The sequence below is a fragment of the Sparus aurata genome, chromosome 12, assembly GCF_900880675.1.
Source record: "Sparus aurata chromosome 12, fSpaAur1.1, whole genome shotgun sequence".
NCBI classification, from domain to species: Eukaryota; Metazoa; Chordata; class Actinopteri; order Spariformes; family Sparidae; genus Sparus; species Sparus aurata.
Genome location: NC_044198.1, coordinates 25088144 through 25107563, shown reverse-complemented (window position 1 = coordinate 25107563; position 19420 = coordinate 25088144). Strand labels below are relative to the sequence as shown.

The window sequence follows — 19420 nt, the reverse complement described above, 5'->3', positions numbered from 1 at the left end:
AATGGTGGTGCTCACATTGCAAAGGCCCTCAGTCTGTGTGAATCATAAATCCACTCATTACAAAAAATAAGAAACTAGTGAATGATCTACTTATTGATTATCATTATCATGATAATTACAGTAAAAAAATTACAGTTTTACTGTTCCTTACGTGCAAGTTGATTTGGACAACAATAACAACAACATTTGGTCTGCTGAAGAAATAAATGTTAAAGTGATTTTAGATTTCTTTTCAAATGTACAACAAGGTGACAACTAAATATCTACGATGAAGGAACCTCTGCTCCCTTCTCTCAAACAACAACATACAAATCCATCAAAACAAACATTTAGACTACAGAGATGTTTACACTGCCATACAGAGAAATGTCAGTTCAGCTAGACAACAGTCACCATGAGCAGTGATAGCCTCCACGGCTGAACAGACACAGGAAGGAGCGCCACCAAAAAAAACTCAAATATTTACATAAAGACAAATGAGAAAATGTCAAAGTCCCGCCCATAATGTTTGATTGACAGGTGATCTCAGGTGAAGTTGAGCTAAACAAAAGTCACCATGAACAGTTAAAGCCTCAAGGGCTGAACAGAAACAGAAAGGAGCACCGCCTAAAGAGACTCAAATATTTACTAAAAGACACATGAGAAGATGCCAAAGTCCCGCCCATAATGTTTGATTGACAGGTGATCTCTGTGCAGTGAAGAAATGCCACAACAATCAGCTCTCTGCAACAAACATGAAGACAAAATAAGTTTAAGGATTCAAACACAGAATTTAACCCACTGTCCCTGAAATGACTTCTGTCTATTTGAGTTTACACAACTCAGCAGTGGTTTCTGGATAAAGTCCAGCATAGAGAGGCTGAGTGAATGTGGTCAGGACTCTGTGGAGGAGAGTCATGGTGTCAGAGATGCTGTAGAAGGACAGAATACCTGCACTGTGATCCAGGTACACTCCAATTCTGGAGGACTGAGGACCTGAGATGGGAGTATCTATATTGTTGTACCAAAATTCATAATTGTCATTGTTACAATCTAATGACCAGGATCTGTCATTACATCCAAATAAACTTTCATCTGGGTCCCCTGATCTGCTGATATTCTTGTATGCGACTGCTACTCCAACTGCTCCTCCCTCTCCTCTCCACCTCCCAGTAACAACGTCCAGTCAGACTCTCTCTACTCAGGACCTGAGCCCAGTCAGTGAATCTGTCTGGGTGTCTAGAATAAGATTGTCCAACATTCATTCTTGTTGCTTTTCTGTTTCCTTCAGATAATATCAGACGTTTATTTGCTGTGTTTGGATCCAGTGTGATTTCACATGAATATTTAAAGAATCCAGCTCTGGTAATGGGCTCTGATTGAGACAGTAAAACATCCACTTCAGTCACTGTCAGTGAGATGTTTGTCCATGTCTCTCTCAGGACGTCCTGTAGTTTGTCTCTGACCTCTGACACAGCTGCTGTCACATCCTCAAAGTATCTCAGAGGACGGATATTGATGCTGGATGAGTGTGTAGACTCACTGAGTGCTGACAGTGAGGGGTAGTTGTGTAGAAACTGGTTGTGATCCTCTGTGTGTGAGAGCTTCTTCAGCTCAGCGTCTTTCCTCTTCAGCTCAGTGATCTCCTCCTCCAGCTTCTCCTGAAGCTCTTTGACTCGACTCACTTCAGTTTCCTGCTGGGATCTGACCTGCTGCTTCACATCAGAGCGTCTTTCCTCCATGAGACGGATCAGCTCGGCGAAGATCTTCTCACTGTGCCTCCACTGTTTTATCAGCAGAGTGATTGATGGCCTCCACCTCCTGTTGAAGCACCTTCACATCTTTCTCTCTGTCCTGGATTCTCTGCTGGATGTTTTGTCGACTCCCCTCCAGCTCTCTCTGCCTCTCAGTCCACTCTGCTGTCACTATCACTGTGTCGTGGCCTTTATGTTGATCCACAGAGCAGAGATAACAGATACACTGCTGATCGGTACGGCAGAATATCTTCATCACCTCATTATGACGAGAGCAGATATTGTCTTGGAGCTTCTCGGTGGGCTCCACCAGCTTGTGGTGTTCAAACATAGGTGATTCATAATGAGGCTGGAGGTGTTTCTCACAGTAAGAGACCAGACATACCAGACAGGACTTGAGGGCTTTCAGTTTTCTCCCAGTGCAGAAATCACAGGCCACATCTTCAGGTCCAGCATAGCAGTGATCAGCAGGAGCAGCTTGGAGTCCAGTCTTCTTCAGCTCCTCCACTAAAACTGCTAACATGGTGTTTTTAACCAGGACAGGCCTCGGTGTGAAGGTCTCTCTACACTGAGGGCAGCTGTGAACATTCTCCTCATCTTCTCCATCCCAGTGTTCTTTAATACAGTTTTTGCAGTAGCTGTGTCCACAGGGAATAGTCACCGGATCCTTCAGTAGATCCAGACAGATCGAACAAGAGATAGTTTCCCGGTCCAACTGAACTTCTTTCTGTGCCATTTTACCTCTCAGTGCCAACAACTGGCTCAGTATCACTTCCTTGGATGTCAAATTAGTTTGAGCTCTGACCTAAGCAACATGAGTTGTCTTCAAACTTTATACCTGAAGGGGAGGGAACAAGGAAATACTGTATATGGACAGACAGGAGCTCACTCTGTTGGTTATCAACCTTTGATTCATTCCAGGACGAGGAGCAGCTCTGTGGTTCTGAACTTTGTTTCCTCATTTACAATAAAACAATCAACCTGTAAAGTATTTCTTGGCCCTTCAGGCTTTGCTGACATATTTTTTCCAAATCTTCCACATAGTCTTTTCACTTTTCTTTAACTGGTTTAAAGCAGCTAACTTGCCAAACTAGACTGTCATTAGATTTTGAAATTGATGAACTCATTTGAAACGTGTGACAAAACTGTTCAATTCAGAACATCACCCAGAGCAGTGTCTGAATGTAACTAAGTACATTTTTTGCCAGAAAATGTCTTCAGATAATTCAATATATTTAATATCCAAAACCTAAAGACTTAATATTTTAACACCATACCTTTTTATTTTAACTTTTTTTTGGGGGTACTTTTGACAACACTGACCCTGAGCAAAACTAGCATTTCAATCTCTAGACGTGTTGGAACTAATATCACCGAGACTGCATTGTGGTGGTTATCACAGAAACTTGGCTCCACTCGGCTATCCCAGACACCGCGGTACAGCTAACAGGACGTACAACCCACCGACAGGACCGTAGCAAAGACTCTGGTAAGACAAGAGGAGGAGGACTTTGTTTATATGTGCACAATGCTTGGTGTTCGAGCAGCAGGATCATACACAGCCATTGCCCTTCTGACATAGAGGCACTGTCAGTCATGTGCAGACCGTTCTACCTACCTAGAGAGCTGACGGTAGTGATTGTGACAGCTGTATACATACCACCAGATGCTAACATTAGCTCAGCGATAGCCCACCTGCACTGCACTCTAAACAAACAGCTACAGGCTCATCCTGATGGTTTCCACATCATAGCTGGAGATTTTATCCAGGCATGCCTAAGGACTGTACTACCTGAATTAACACAATATGTGAAATGTGCCACCAGGGGACAAAACACATTAGACCATGTTTATTTAAACATTAGGCATGCATACAGAGCAGTTCCCTCTCCACACCTAGGACTTTCAGATCATCTCTCACTGTTCCTCATCCCAGCATACAAACCCATCAGGAATAGAACTAGGCCTGACATAAAAACTTTCAAAACCTGGCCAGAGGGGGCTCTTGAACAGCTACAAGGCTGCTTCGAGCAAACTGATTGGGACATATTCGAACAACCAGACCTGGATGACAGACTCTTCTTAAAGCCCGGGACACTGCATACAGGTCTGGGGACACCGTCAGGTACAGCTCAGCGAGAGCCGACTTAAAAAGGGCGATCAGGGAGGCTAAACAGGACTACAAAAGGAAAATAGAAGACCACTTCACAGACAATGATCCACGGCGGGCATGGCAAGGAATAAAACACATCACATACTACAAGGGCAACAACTCCATGCCCCCCAACACAGATGCCTCGCTAGCAGAGGAGCTGAACTGCTTCTTTGCTCGCTTCGAGGCAAAAAGTCCAACACCAGATGTGCGGTCTCCACCTGCCTCCAGCTCCTTCCCATTCACAGTGCAGGAGCATGACGTGAGGCAGGTGTTCAGATCAGTGAACCCAAGAAAGGCTACCAGCCCAGACAGAGTACCTGGAAAAGTACTGAAAGAATGTGCTGACCAGCTTTCCACAGTGTTCACCAATATCTTCAACCTATCCCTTGCCCAAGCTGCCATTCCTTCCTGTCTGAAGACATCCACCATCATCCCAATCCCCAAAAAGCCCTCCCCCTGCAGTCTGAATGACTATAGACCTGTGGCACTCACCCCTATAGTTATGAAGTGCTTTGAGAGGCTGGTATTAAAGTACATCAAAACCAGTCTCCCACTGGACCTTGACCCACATCAGTTCGCCTACAGGGCAAACAGGTTGACGGATGATGCCATCACCATAGCTTTTCACACAACCGTAAACCATCTGGAGCACAGTGGGACATATGTGAGGATGCTGATTACAGCTCAGCGTTCAACACAATCATCCCAGACATCCTCATCAGGAAGCTGACTGACCTTGGACTCTCCTCCCACATCTGCCACTGGATTATGGACTTTCTAACCAACAGGCCCCAAACAGTGAAACTCGGCCCCCACACTTCCACCACCCTCACTCTCAGCACCGGCTCCCCTCAGGGCTGTGTGTTGAGTCCTCTGCTATACTCACTGCACACCCATGATTGCAACCCCTCCCACCCCAACAACACAATCATAAAGTTTGCAGACGACACCACACTAGTCGGACTTATCTCAGGAGGAGATGAGTCGGCCTACAGAGCAGAGGTCCACGGACTGGTTACATGGTGCAAAGATAACAATCTCACTCTCAACACAGCAAAAACTAAAGAGCTCATCATAGACTTCGGGAAACATGGGGTTGACCCACTCCCTTTGTACATCAATGTGGAATCTATTGAGAGGGTTCACAACTGTAAATTCTTGGGAACCCTCATCTCGGACCGGCTCAGGTGGACTGACAACATCACGGTGGTGGTGAAGAAAGCACGACAGCGCTTGCATTTCCTCAGACTTCTTAAAAAAACCAACCTGTCTGAGAAGCTGCTGGTGCTCTTCTACCGCTCTACTATAGAGAGCATCTTGGTGTACTGTGTGACTGTGTGGTACACTGGATGCTCAGCAGCGGACAAAAAGTCAGTACAGAGAGTCATCAACACAGCACAGAAGATCGTTCGCTGTCCTCTTCCGTCTTTAGAGGAAATCGCCAAAACTAGACTGCTCTCAAAAGCCACCAAGATCATAAAGGACTGTTCTCACCCTGGTCACTCACTGTTTGAACTTTTGCCCTCAGGGAAACGCTGATGTCTAAAAACAAGGACTAGCAGATTCAGGAACAGCTTCTTTCCTAATACAATAACGGCTTTAAATGAAGCCAAACTTATTTTTTAATGATGCGATTTGCACTGTCTGACACTCAGCACTTTACATTTTATTGTTTTTATGTTTATGATTGCCAACATGGATACATGTCTGTGTAGATGTTGATGTGGGTGTGTGTATTGTGTGAATGTTTTGCAATGAATGAAGTGTGGAATGAGTTTTTTTTTTTGATGATTGATGAGGCACCTTCCTGGGGTGGCTCTCCAATTTCGTTGTACTTGGGTGCAATGACATAAAAAGCATTCTTTTCTATACCATTTTTTTCTATTCTGTTCTATTCTATCAAACAGGTTATTAGCTGAAACTGTGAATTAACGGTTCTGGAAACGGAATGAAGCTCGCTGTGTTTGAGATATGAGATAAAAGAGGGCGGTTATCAACCTTTGATTCATTCCAGGAGGAGGAACAGCTCTGTGAATCTAATCTTTGTTTCCTCATTTACAGTAAAACAATAAAACCTTTTTTGATATCTTTGTTGATATCTTTCTCTAACTCTTCTTTAAATTCTGTTCAGTTTTCTTTTACTAGTTAAATGCAGCTGACTGATATGTAGTCATCAAAGTTAAATGTCATTGAATACTAAAATTAATAATTAACTTTGTAAAATTTGTGACAAAAAATTTAATTTCCAAACATGGGTTCAGTGACATCACAGCACTGCTGCACCCAAAGTGCAAACTGGTTGAACTCATTTAATAAGTATTTACTTTAATAATTAATCATGTTACACAAATGTTCAAGACTACGTATGAGCTAAATGACATAACGCAACAGTAGAGATTCCAGGCAACAAAGATATATTCATTATTGATATTTGGGGTCTTCAGATGTGTTTTGCAGGTTTGGTTTGTACAGCGTACATAACTGATCTGTGGGGTCGCAATATTATATTCTTTCACAGATGTTAAAATCGCTGGAGGCCCCTCTGTCAGCCTCAACACAATTCTTCACACAACAGCATCAATATGAGAACGACCTTCGGACACACAACCTAAACACACCGTGGTCAACATGAACTTCAGCAGCTGGTAAAACAAACTTACACCATGATGAAAAACTCAAATTTGGAAAAATATTTAAGACAGGTTACTTTGTTACAAATGAAGGGAGGCAGACAGTAAACGCCACTGTTAGTGAGTGTCAGAAGCCAAACTATCAGCAGGAAAAACAATCATTTTCCACTTTCTTAGCCTCTTTCTCCTCCTTGAACCGGCACCTTATCGTGGTGGAGGGGTTTGAGCACCCGAATGATCCTAGGAGCTATGTTGTCCGGGGCTTAATGCCCCTGGTAGGGTCTCCCAAGGCAAACAGGTCCTAGGTGACGGGTCAGACTAAGATCGGTTCACTCGCCCCTGATGAATAAAACAAGACCAAGGACGTGCACGTCGCCCGGATCGGCGTCACCGGGGCCCCACCCTGGAGCCAGGCCTGGGGTTGGGGCTCGCAGGCGAGCGCCTGGTGGCCGGGACCCGGCCGGGCGCAGCCCGAACGAGCAACGTGGGCCCGCCCTCCCGTGGGCTCACCACTCGCGGGAGGGTTCAGATGGGGCCGGTGCAGAGGGATATGGGTGGCGGTCGTGGGCGGGGGCCCCGGCGGCCCAATCCCCGGATGGTGACTCTAGCCATGGGGACATGGAATGTCACCTCACTGGGGGGGAAAGAACCTGAGCTGGTGCGGGAGGTTGAGCGGTACCGGCTAGAAATAGTCGGGCTCACCTCCACGCACAGCCTGGGCTCTGGAACCCAACTCCTTGAGAGAGGCTGGACTCTCTTCTACTCTGGAGTTGCCCGCGGCGAGAGGCGGCGAGCTGGTGTGGGCTTGCTTATAGCCCCCCCAGCTCAGCCGCCATGTGTTGGAGTTCTCCCCGGTGAACGAGAGGGTCGTTTCCCTGCGCCTTCGGGTCGGGGATAGGGCTCTCACCGTTGTCTCGGCTTATGGGCCGAACAGCGGTGCAGAGTACCCGGCCTTCTTGGAGTCCCTGGGAGGGGTACTGGAGAGTGCTCCAACCGGGGACTCCGTCGTTCTCCTGGGGGACTTCAACGCCCACGTGGGCGATGACAGTGTTACCTGGAGGGGAGTGATTGGGAGGAACGGCCTCCCCGATCTGAACCCGAGTGGTGCTTTGTTACTGGACTTCTGTGCTAGTCACAGTTTGTCCATAACAAACACCATGTTCAAGCATAAGGGTGTCCATATGTGCACGTGGCACCAGGACACCCTAGGCCGGAGATCAATGATCGACTTTGTGGTCGTGTCATCTGACCTCCGGCCGAATGTCTTGGACACTCGGGTGAAGAGAGGGGCTGAGCTGTCAACTGATCACCACCTGGTGGTGAGTTGGATCCGCTGGCGGGGGAGGAAGCTGGACAGACCTGGCAGACCCAAACGTATCGTGAGGGTCTGCTGGGAACGTCTGGCAGAACCCTCTGCCAGGGAGATCTTTAACTCCCACCTCCGGGAGAGCTTTGACCAGATCCCGAGGGAGGCTGGGGACATTGAGTCCGAATGGACCATGTTCTCCACCTCCATTGTTGACGCGGCTGTCCGGAGCTGTGGCCGTAAGGTCTCCGGTGCCTGTCGCGGCGGCAATCCCCGAACCCGGTGGTGGACCCCGGAAGTAAGGGTTGCTGTCAAGCTGAAGAAGGAGTCCTACCGGGCCTGGCTGGCCCGGGGGACTCCTGAGGCAGCTGACGGGTACCGGCAGGCCAAGCGTGCGGCAGCACGGGCAGTCTCGGAAGCAAAAACTCGGGTCTGGGAAGAGTTCGGGGAGGCCATGGAGGAGGACTACCGGTCGGCCTCGAAGAAATTCTGGCAAACCATCCGGCGCCTCAGGAGGGGGAAGCAGTCCTCCACCAACACTGTTTACAGTGGAGGTGGGGAGCTGTTGACCTCGACTGGGGACATCGTCGGGCGGTGGAAGGAATACTTCGAGGATCTCCTCAATCCCGCTGACACGCCTTCCATAGAGGAAGCAGAGGCTGGGGACTCAGAGGTTGACCCATCCATCACCCAAGCCGAAGTCACTGAGGTAGTCCGTAAGCTCCTCAGTGGCAAAGCACCGGGGGTGGATGAGATCCGCCCTGAGTACCTCAAGTCTCTGGATGTTGTGGGGCTGTCTTGGCTGACACGTCTCTGCAGCATCGCGTGGCAGTCGGGGACAGTGCCTCTGGACTGGCAGACCGGGGTGGTGGTCCCCCTATTTAAAAAGGGGGACCGGAGGGTGTGTTCCAACTATCGGGGGATCACACTCCTCAGCCTCCCCGGGAAAGTCTATTCCAGGGTACTGGAGAGGAGAATTCGGCCGATAGTCGAACCTCGGATCCAGGAGGAACAATGCGGTTTCCGTCCTGGCCGTGGAACACTGGACCAGCTCTATACCCTCCGCAGGGTGCTCGAGGGTTCATGGGAGTTTGCCCAACCAGTCCACATGTGTTTTGTGGACTTGGAGAAGGCATTCGACCGTGTCCCTCGTGGCATACTGTGGGGGGTGCTCCGGGAGTACAGGGTCGGGGGCCCTCTGTTAAGGGCCGTACGGTCCCTGTACTGCCGGAGCAGGAGCTTGGTTCGCATTGCCGGCAGTAAGTCAGACCTGTTCCCAGTACATGTTGGACTCCGGCAGGGCTGCCCTTTGTCACCGGTTCTGTTCATTACTTTTATGGACAGAATTTCTAGGCGCAGCCACGGGCCGGAGGGGATCTGGTTCGAGAGCCAATGGATCTCATCTCTGCTTTTCGCGGATGATGTGGTCTTGTTGGCTCCTTCGAGCCGGGACCTCCAGCATGTCCTGGGGTGGTTTGCAGCCGAGTGCGAAGCGGCTGGGATGAGAATCAGCACCTCCAAATCCGAGGCCATGGTTCTCGACCGGAAAAAGGTGGCCTGCTCCCTCCAGGTGGGAGGAGAGTTCCTGCCTCAAGTGGAGGAGTTTAAGTATCTTGGGGTCTTGTTCACGAGTGAGGGAAGGATGGAGCGTGAGATTGACAGACGGATCGGTGCAGCGGCCGCAGTAATGCGGTCTTTGTATCGGTCCGTCGTGGTGAAGAGAGAGCTGAGCCGAAAGGCGAAGCTCTCGATTTACCAGTCAATCTACGTTCCGACCCTCACCTATGGCCATGAACTTTGGGTCATGACCGAAAGAATAAGATCCCGGATACAAGCGGCCGAAATGAGTTTCCTCCGCAGGGTGGCAGGGCAGAGCTCTGTCACCCGGGAGGAGCTCAGAGTAGAGCCGCTGCTCCTCCACATCGAGAGGAGCCAGCTGAGGTGGCTCGGGCATCTGTTTCGGATGCCCCCGGGACGCCTCCCTCGGGAGGTGTTCCTGGCATGTCCCTCCGGGAGGAGACCCCGAGGAAGACCCAGGACACGCTGGTGTGACTATGTCGCCCAGCTGGCCTGGGAACGCCTTGGGGTCCTCCCGGAAGAGCTGGAGGCAGTATCCGGGGAGAGGGAGGTCTGGGTGTCCCTGCTCAGGCAGCTGCCCCCGCGACCCGGCCCCGGATAAGCGGATGAAAATGGATGGATGGATGGATGGATAGCCTCAAAAGATCATTCCTTTAACTCACTGCAGTTTGCCACCATTCACCATGATGTGTGACATTACTGGAAAGTTTCTCCTCAGCGTGAAAACATGGTCTGAAACATGCAGACAAACTGAGCTGAGGAGCTTTAACCTCCACTACATCCCTGGTCAGCAGGATGAAGGCGCCCTCTTGTGTTGAGCATCAGTTTTCACATGTCAGTTGTTGAGCTGCTGTGATGTTCACTGCAGGAAGACGTGTAAAAACTTCACTGAGCCTTTGGCAGCTTCAAACAACATCAGTAAAGACACATTTAAATGTGTGTGATATCACACTGTGTCAGTTTGTTATCACACTGATGCTGCATTCAGGTCACACGCGAAGGATGGAAGAGAAGAGATTCCCCTTTACAAATATGATTCACATCAGCTCTTAGGTTGTTAAAACTCTTTCAGAATGTGAGATCATCTGATTTCTTGAATTCTGGTGAAACAACATATACTCATACACACGACTTGTGAACAAATGTAAATAATCAGATATTCATTTAGTGATTTTATGACTGGAGCTGATCTAGGCTGCACATTTTCCATTTGTTGGGGAAGTTAAGATATTTGACTTGTTTTCTTTTTCTACATCAGCTTTGTATGATACCCTGCAATGACGACAAGTAGAAAACACTTTGTTCATGTTTGTTTATTCATTTTATAAACCATCTTTTTGTTCACACATCCCATCAGTAAAGTCTGTAAATGACTCTTGTTCAATGATTCATGTACAGATTCACTTCATCCACACAGTGAGTTTGTTTAAGCAGAATCTCAGCTATGTACAATCAACTAATCAGTGATCTGCTTATTGATTGTGATCATGATATTTACAGTTTAATAGTCACTTATTTCTAAGTCGATTTGGACAACAACACCAACATTTAGTCTGCCAAACAAATAAATGTGAATGTGATTTTAAATGTATTTAAAAAATAAAAAAAAAGAAGGTGACAACTAAATATCTATAATGACGGAAGCTCTGCTGCTTTCTCTCAAACAACAACGTACAAATCCATCAAAACAATTGACAGGTGATCTCTGTGCAGTGAAGAAATGCCACAACAATCAGCTCTCAGCAACCATGTCAATTTGGATAACAACAATAGCAACATTTTATCTACCAAAGAATTAAATGTAAATGTGAGTTTAGATTTCTTCACAAATGTACATGAAGGTGACAACTAAGGCACGCAAGTGGTCGAGTGGTTAGAGCGCATGCCATATACGCAGCCAACCCCGGTTCGATTCTGGCCGGAGGTCCTTTGCTGCATGTCACATCCCCCCCTCTCTCCCATATTTCCTATCTGTCTACTGCTTAATAAAGGTGTCTATGCCATAAAAAAAATCTTTTTTTTAAAAAAGAAGGGGAAAACTAAATATCTATGACGAAGGAAGCTCTGCTGCTTTCTCTCTAACAACAACATACAAATCCATCAAAACAATTGAAGAAATTGAAGCAGTGAAGAAATGCCACAACAATCAGCTATCAGCAACAAACATGAAGACAAAATAAGTTTAAGGATTCAAACACAGAATTTAACCCACTGTCGGTGAAATGAGGTCTGTCTATTTGAGTTAACACAACTCAGCAGTGGTTCCATCATAAAGACCAAGTCCAGCATAGAGAGGCTGAGTGAATGTGGTCTGGACTCTGTGGAGGAGAGTCATGGTGTCAGAGACGCTGTAGAAGGACAGAATACCTGCACTGTGATCCAGGTACACTCCAACTCTGGAGGACTCAGGACCTGAGACGGGAGTTTTGTATTCATTGTACAAAAATACATAGCTGTCATTCTCCCAAAATAATGACCAAGATTTGTCATTCAATCCAAATAAACTTTCTTCCCTCAACCCTACTCTCCTGATATTCTTGTATGCGACTGCTACTCCAACTGTTCCTCCTCTCCTCTCCACCTCCCAGTAACAACGTCCAGTCAGACTCTCTCTACTCAGGACCTGCTCCCAGTCAGTGAATCTGTCTGGGTGATCAGAATAAGACTCTTCATCATCCATTCTTGTTACTTTTCTGTTCCCCTCAGATAATGTCAGCTGTCTGTATGCTGTGTTTGGATCCAGTGTGATTTCTCGTGAATATCTTAAGAAGTCAGCTCTGGTCTTGGGCTCTGATTGAGACAGTAAAACATCTACTTGAGTCACTGTCAGTGAGATGTTTGTCCATGTCTCTCTCAGGACGCCCTGTAGTTTGTCTCTGACCTCTGACACAGCTGCTGTCACATCCTCAAAGTACTTGAGAGGACGGATATTGATGCTGGATGAGTGTGTAGACTCACTGAGTGCTGAAAGTGAGGGGTAGTTGTGTAGAAACTGGTTGTGATCCTCTGTGTGTGAGAGCTTCTTCAGCTCGGCCTCTTTCCCCTTCAGCTCAGTGATCTCCTGCTCCAGCTTCTCCTGAAGCTCTTTGACTCGACCCACTTCAGTTTCCTGCTGGGATCTGACCAGCTCCTTCACATCAGAGCGTCTTTCCTCTATGAGACTAATCAGCTGGGTGAAGATCTTCTCACTGTCCTCCACTGTTTTATCAGCAGAGCCATTGATGGCCTCCACCTCCTGTTGAAGCACCTTCACATCTTCCTCTCTGTCCTGGATTCTCTGCTGGATGTTTTGTCGACTCCCCTCCAGCTCTCTCTGCCTCTCAGTCCTCTCTGCTGCAGCTGACACTATGTCGTGGCCTTTATGTTCCTCCACAGAGCAGAGATAACAGATAGACTGCTGATCAGTACGGCAGAACATCTTCATCACCTCATTATGACGAGAGCAGATGTTCTCCTGGAGCTTCTCGGTGGGCTCCACCATCTTGTGGTGTTCAAAAATAGGTGATTCATAATGAGGCTGGAGGTATTTCTCACAGTAAAGGATCAGACACACCAGACAGACCAGAGAGACCAGACAGACCAGACAGGACTCGAGGGCTTTAACTTTTCTCCCAGCGTTGGCCACATCTTCAGGTACAGCATAGCAGTGATCAGCAGGAGCAGCTTGGAGTCCAGTCTTCTTTAGCTCCTCCACTAAAACTGCTAACATGGTGTTTTTAACCAGGACAGGCCTCGGTGTGAAGGTCTGCCTACACTGAGGGCAGCTGTGGATTTTCTTCACATCTTCTTTGTCCCAGTGATCTTTAATACAGTTCATGCAGTAGCTGTGTCCACAGGGAATAGTCACCGGATCCTTCAGTAGATCCAGACAGATCGAACAAGAGAAGGTCTCCCGGTCCAGCTGAACACCTTTCTGTGCCATTTCACCTCTCAGTGACAACAACTGTCTGAGTTTCACTTCCTGAAAACTGAAACCAGTTTGAGGTCTAATCTGAACAGCATGCGTTGCCTCAGTGATTTGTGCCTGTCTGCTCCTGCACTGCACTGCATGTTGGTCACACCCATCCACGAGTTGTAGAGCTGAAGGGGAGTGAATGAGGAAACTGTTGTGGAGCTCGTTGTGTTTGAGAGCAGGAAGAAGAGGGAGGGGTCATTAAGCTTCGATCCATTCCAGGAAGACGAGCGAGTTGAGAGAGACAACGTGTGTTGAACACTTGTTTACGGTAGAGCTCATCTCTGATTCTAAACACTGGTCCCTTCAACTGTTAGGAGGTAAAGTCTTCTTAGTATCAGAGACCATCGTGTTGCTTCGGCAGACACTCTGTAGTGTAGCTTGGGAGAAGTACACTAGCCCAAACAATCTGTGTTATGGCCTAACTTATAGAGGGCAGCTTCCTGTGGAAGAGGGGTGACTATGGCACAATCTAGTGGCTGTTGTAGGCATACAGATCGGGGCCAATAAAGATAAACACAGTTTTACAGGTGTAAGTGTTCCTTCCAAACTTTCAACATGCACTAATTGGAATGCAGGGCAGTAACAGTTGGAGGATTGTCTCTTAAGGTTGACTCGGGCGGAAACACATGGTACTAACAGCAAGTACAGAAACTTCTGTTTCAAAGGGCTGGCAGTATGCTGTGGCTATATCTGCGACTCTACTTTGTACTCAGGCTGAAATGCAAGGCAGTAACAGCCAGACATAAACTGCTATGTATCACAGGGCCTGTGGCATGCTGCTACTGACAGAAGGAGCACTAAAACTATCATCAGATTCTGACAGCTTGACTAGAATGCAACAAATACAAGATATTCCAATACTGAACTGAAATGTTTACAATTTCTACAGAGCACTTTCAACTTGAATTGAGAGCAGCATTAGCAAAGGCTCAAGGTGGCAGTTGATAACTGAAAAGAGTTTGGTTGATTAAATGGGTTATAAATTTGATTGATCAATCAGTTCTCACCACACTGTAATTTGTTGTAAGTACAAATCAATATCTACTCCTGTAGTAGACTAGTATGGTTCAATGTGAAAACTTTTGGCTCAAATTATAGCACTGTCTAAATTATGGTGAAATGAATATCCACATTTATTAATTTTTGCCAACAGTACACAGACTGATACGGGGCACCATATATTGTGCCACAACAGTAATAGGGAGTTTGGCTTATATTTGGCTATCAATAATAATTAATTATTATCAGGGATAATTAATAATTATGATAAATAATGAGATAGCCTTTCCATTATATCACCACAGGGCACCACCGATGAAGAAGGGAAAATGTAGCCAAATCAATTAATAATTAACTTGATGACTACAACCATTATTACCATAACAGCTCATAACGGTCAAAGGATTTTGGAGTCCCTGACAGAGTAGAGGTCAGCAACATTAACTGTTATACAATATTAAATAGACAGTATTAGTGAAGGTTCAAAAGTATTTTATTTAACACAAAGCTGAAAACACCAAATCTAACTAACATGTACTACATACAGGTGTTTGTGTGTGTTTGTGTTCATGTTTGTGTGCGTGTGTGTGTGTCTGAAACTCAAATATTTACAAAGACACACAAGAAAATGTCAAAGTCACGCCCATGATGTTTGATTGACAGGTGATCTCTGTTCATTGAAGAAATGCCACAACAATCAGCTCTCAGCAACAAACATGAAGACAAAATAAGTTAAAGGACTCAAACACAGAGTTTAACCCACTGTCCCTGAAATGACGTCTGTCTATTTGAGTTTGAACAACTCAGCAGTGGTTCCAGGATAAAAAGCAAGTCCAGCATAGAGAGGCTGAGTGAATGTGGTCTGCACTCTGTGGAGAGTCATGGTTTCAGAGACGCTGTAGAAGGACAGAATACCTGCACCGTGATCCAGGTACACTCCAACTCTGGAGGACTGAGGACCTGAGACGGGAGTTTGGACTTCGTAACAAAATAAATAACTGTCACTGTGCCAAAAAAATGACCAAGATTTGTCATTACATCCAAATAAACTTTTGAAAGTCGACCCTACTCTGCCAATATTCTTGTATGCCACTGCTACTTCAACTGCTACACCTCCTCCTCCACTCCACTCCACTTTCCAGTAAGTAATTTTCAGGGATTATTATTAATTATGATAAATAATAAGATACCATATCCATTAGATCACCACGGGGCACCACCCTTAAAGAAGGTAAAAGATAGCCAACTCTGATTAGTAATTAACTCGATAACTACTACCAATATTACCATAGCTGCTCATAATGGTCAAAGGATTTTGGAGTCCCTGACAAAGTCGAGTTTGGCAACATTCACTGTTATACAACATTAAATAGACAGCATGAGTGAAGGTTCAAAGTCTTTTATTTAACACAAAGGTGAAAACAGACAATCTAACTAACATGTACTACATACAGGTGTTTGTGTTCATGTTTGTATGTGTGTGTGTGTGTGTCTGGAAGAACAAAGAAACAATGTTGGGGCTCACATTGCAAAGACCCTGAGTCTGTGTAAAGCTTAAATCCAATAATAACAAAAATCAAGAAACTAATAAATGATCTCCTTATTGATTATAATCATGGTAAGTACAGTTTTATAGTCTCTCATTTGTAAGTTGATTTGGACAACAACAACAACAACAACAACATTTGGTCGGCTAAAGAAATACTTGTAAAAGTGATTTTAGATTTCTTTTCAAATGTGCAAAAAGCTGACAACTAAATATCTACGATGAAGGAAGCTCTGCTGCTCTCTCTCAAACAACATACAAATCCATCAAAATAAACATTCAGCAAACATTTAGAGCACAGAGACGTTTACTCTTTCATACAGAGTTATTTCAGTTCAGCTAAACAAAAGTCACCATGAGCAGTGAGAGCCTCCACGGCTGAAAAGATACAGGATGGAGCGCCGAAACTCAAATATTTACATATACACACGAGAAAATGTCAAAGTCCCGCCCATGATGTTTGATTGACAGGTGACTCTGTGCAGTGAAGAAATGCCTCAACAATCAGCAACAGTCATCTCACCCTAACCCACAGGCCACATCTTCAGGTCCAGCATAGCGCCATTTCACCTCTCAGTGCGACTGATTCAGTATCACTTCTTTGGATGTCAAATTAGTTTGAGTTCTGATCTAAGCACCATGAGTTGTCTTTAAACTTTATATCTGAAGGGGAGGGAACAAGAAAATACTTAATATGGACAGAAAGGAGCTCACTCTGTCGGTCATCAACCTTTGATTCATTACGGGACGAGGAGCAGCTCTGTAGATCTGTACTTTGTTTCCTCTTTTACAATAAAACATTAAAACCTGTAAAATATTTCTTGGCTCTTGAGGCTTTGCTGATGTATTTCTCTAACTCTTCCGAAAATTTGGTTCACTTTTTTTTTTTACTGGTTAAAAGCATCTAAATGACAATAGAGAGTTATCAAAGTTAACGGTCATAAAATATTGAAATTGATGATACTTTTTAAACTATTGTGACAAAACTGTTCAATTTCAGAACAGTGATGTAATGTAACAAGGTGCATTTACTTATGTAGAATTTTGAGGTACTTTTGAGGCCTGAATATTGACATTTTCTGATACTTTATACTTGCACTCCTCTCCACATTTTGGAAGTAATATCATACATTTTGATACACTGATTACTTAACTTTAGTGAATCAAGACTTTGGAAGTTATATGCTGCATCAGAGCCAGTGTAGCACATTTTTAAATCAATGTATCTCATCTGTGCATGTAAACCTGATTACCGGTCGCCCCAGTCAACCCTCAATAAACAGCATCTAATTGACTTTTACTGTCTTTATTTGATGCTTAAGTTCATTAGATTGCCAGAAAATTACTTCAGATAATTCAGTATATATTACGGTTTGTACAAGATCTGAACCCAAAAGCACGACTCTGAACCACAGGTAACATTGAATAAAAGTCTTTTAATGTTCAAAGGTGGAAAACGAGTGTAGGTGAGGAGGGGTGGTGCGGGGTCCCGGGGTCCCGTCGTGGCTCGTGAGGTCAGGTACCAGACATACCAGACAGGACTTTAGGGCTTTCAGTTTCCTCCCAGTGCAGAAATCACAGGCCACATCTTCAGGTCCAGCATAGCAGTGATCAGCAGGAGCAGCTTGGAGTCCAGTCTTCTTCAGCTCCTCCACTAAAACAGCTAACATGGTGTTTTTAACCAGGACAGGCCTCGGTGTGAAGGTCTCTCTACACTGAGGGCAGCTGTGGATATTCTCCTCATCTTCTCTGTCCCAGTGATCTTTAATACAGTTCTTGCAGTAGCTGTGTCCACAGGGAATAGTCACCAGATCCTTCAGGGGATCCAGACAGATCGAACAAGAGATAGTTTCCCTGTCCAGCTGAACTTTTTTCTGCGCCATTTCACCTCTCAGTGCAAATGACTGGCTGAGTCTCACTTCCTCCTTGGATGTCAAATTAGTTTGAGCTTTGATCTAAGCAACATGAGTTTTCTTCAAACTTTATATGTGAAAGGGAGGGAACAAGGAAATACTGAATATGGACAGAGAGGAGCTCACTCTGTCGGTCATCAACCTTTGATTCATTCCGGGGCGAGGAGCAGCTCTGTGAATCTGAATTTTGTTCCCTCATTTCCAATAAAACAATTAAATTTTAACCTCCACTACATCCCTGGTCTGCAGGATGAAGGCGCCCTCTTGTGCTGGGCATCAGTTTTCAGCTCTCAGCAACAATCATGAAGACAAAATAAGTTTGACTATTCAAAAAATTCAAAGGTTAACCACTGTCCCTGAATGACTTCTGTCTATTTGAGTTTACACAACTCAGCAGTGGTTTTATGATAAATACCAAGTCCAGCATAGAGAGGCTGAGTGAATGTGGTCTGGACTCTGTGGAGGAGAGTCATGGTGTCAGAGACGCTGTAGAAGGACAGAATACCTGCACTGTGATCCAGGTACACTCCAACTCTGGAGGACTGAGGACCTGAGATGACTTTGTCATTACCTTTGTACCAAAAGTCACAAATGTGATTGTTACAAAATAATGAAGACAATTTATCCAATGCAAATGAATTTTCACCTGAGCTCCCTACTCTGCTGATATTCTTGTATGTGACTGCTACTTCAACTGCTCCTCCTCTCCACTCCACCTCCCAGTAACAACGTCCAGTCAGACTCTCTCTACTCAGGACCTGAGCCCAGTCAGTGAATCTGTCTGGGTGATCAGAATAAGACTGTTCATCTTCCATTCTTGTTGCTTTTCTGTTCCCCTCAGATAAAAACAGATATGTGTTTGCTGTGTTTGGATCCAGTGTGATTTCACATGAATATTTTAAGAATCCAGCTCTGGTAATGGGCTCTGATTGAGACAGTAAAACATCCACTTCAGTCACTGTCAGTAAGATGTTTCTCCACATCTCTCTCAGGACGTCCTGTAGTTTGTCTCCGGCCTCTGACACAGCTGCTGTCACATCCTCAGAGTACTTCAAAGAACGGATATTGATGCTGGATGAGTGTGTAGACTCACTGAGTGCTGACAGTGAGGGGTAGTTGTGTAGAAACTGGTTGTGATCCTCTGTGTGTGAGAGCTTCTTCAGCTCAGCGTCTTTCCTCTTCAGGTCAGTGATCTCCTGCTCCAGCTTCTCCTGAAGCTCTTTGACTCGACTCACTTCAGTTTCCTGCTGGGATCTGACCTCCTGCTTCACATCAGAGCGTCTTTTCTCCATGAGACGGATCAGCTGGGTGAAGATCTTCTCACTGTGCTCCACTGCTTTATCAGCAGAGCGATTGATGGCCTCCACCTCCTGTTGAAGCACCTTCACATCTTTCTCTCTGTCTTGGATTCTCTGCTGGATGTTGTGTCGACTCCCCTCCAGCTCTCTCTGCCTCTCAGTTCTCTCTGCGACAGCTGTCACTATGTCATGGCCTTTATGTTGATCTACAGAACAGAGATAACAGATAGACTGCTGATCAGTACGGCAGAACATCTTCATCACCTCATTATGACGAGAGCAGATTTTCTCCTTCAGCTCCTCGGTG

The 19420-nt window shown here is 45.6% G+C and overlaps 1 protein-coding gene across 1 annotated transcript; it reads right to left on the bottom strand.

Moving 5' to 3' along the window:
* Positions 1–542: 542 nt before the first annotated feature.
* LOC115592500 (tripartite motif-containing protein 16-like) lies at positions 543–13378 on the bottom strand. Its single transcript, XM_030435329.1, has 2 exons — positions 11654–13378; positions 543–820 (listed from the first exon to the last, which is right to left on the bottom strand). Exons 1-2 carry the CDS (start codon positions 13322–13324, stop codon positions 803–805), a joined length of 1689 nt encoding a protein of 562 aa, XP_030291189.1. The 5' UTR covers positions 13325–13378; the 3' UTR covers positions 543–802.
* Positions 13379–19420: the final 6042 nt, after the last annotated feature.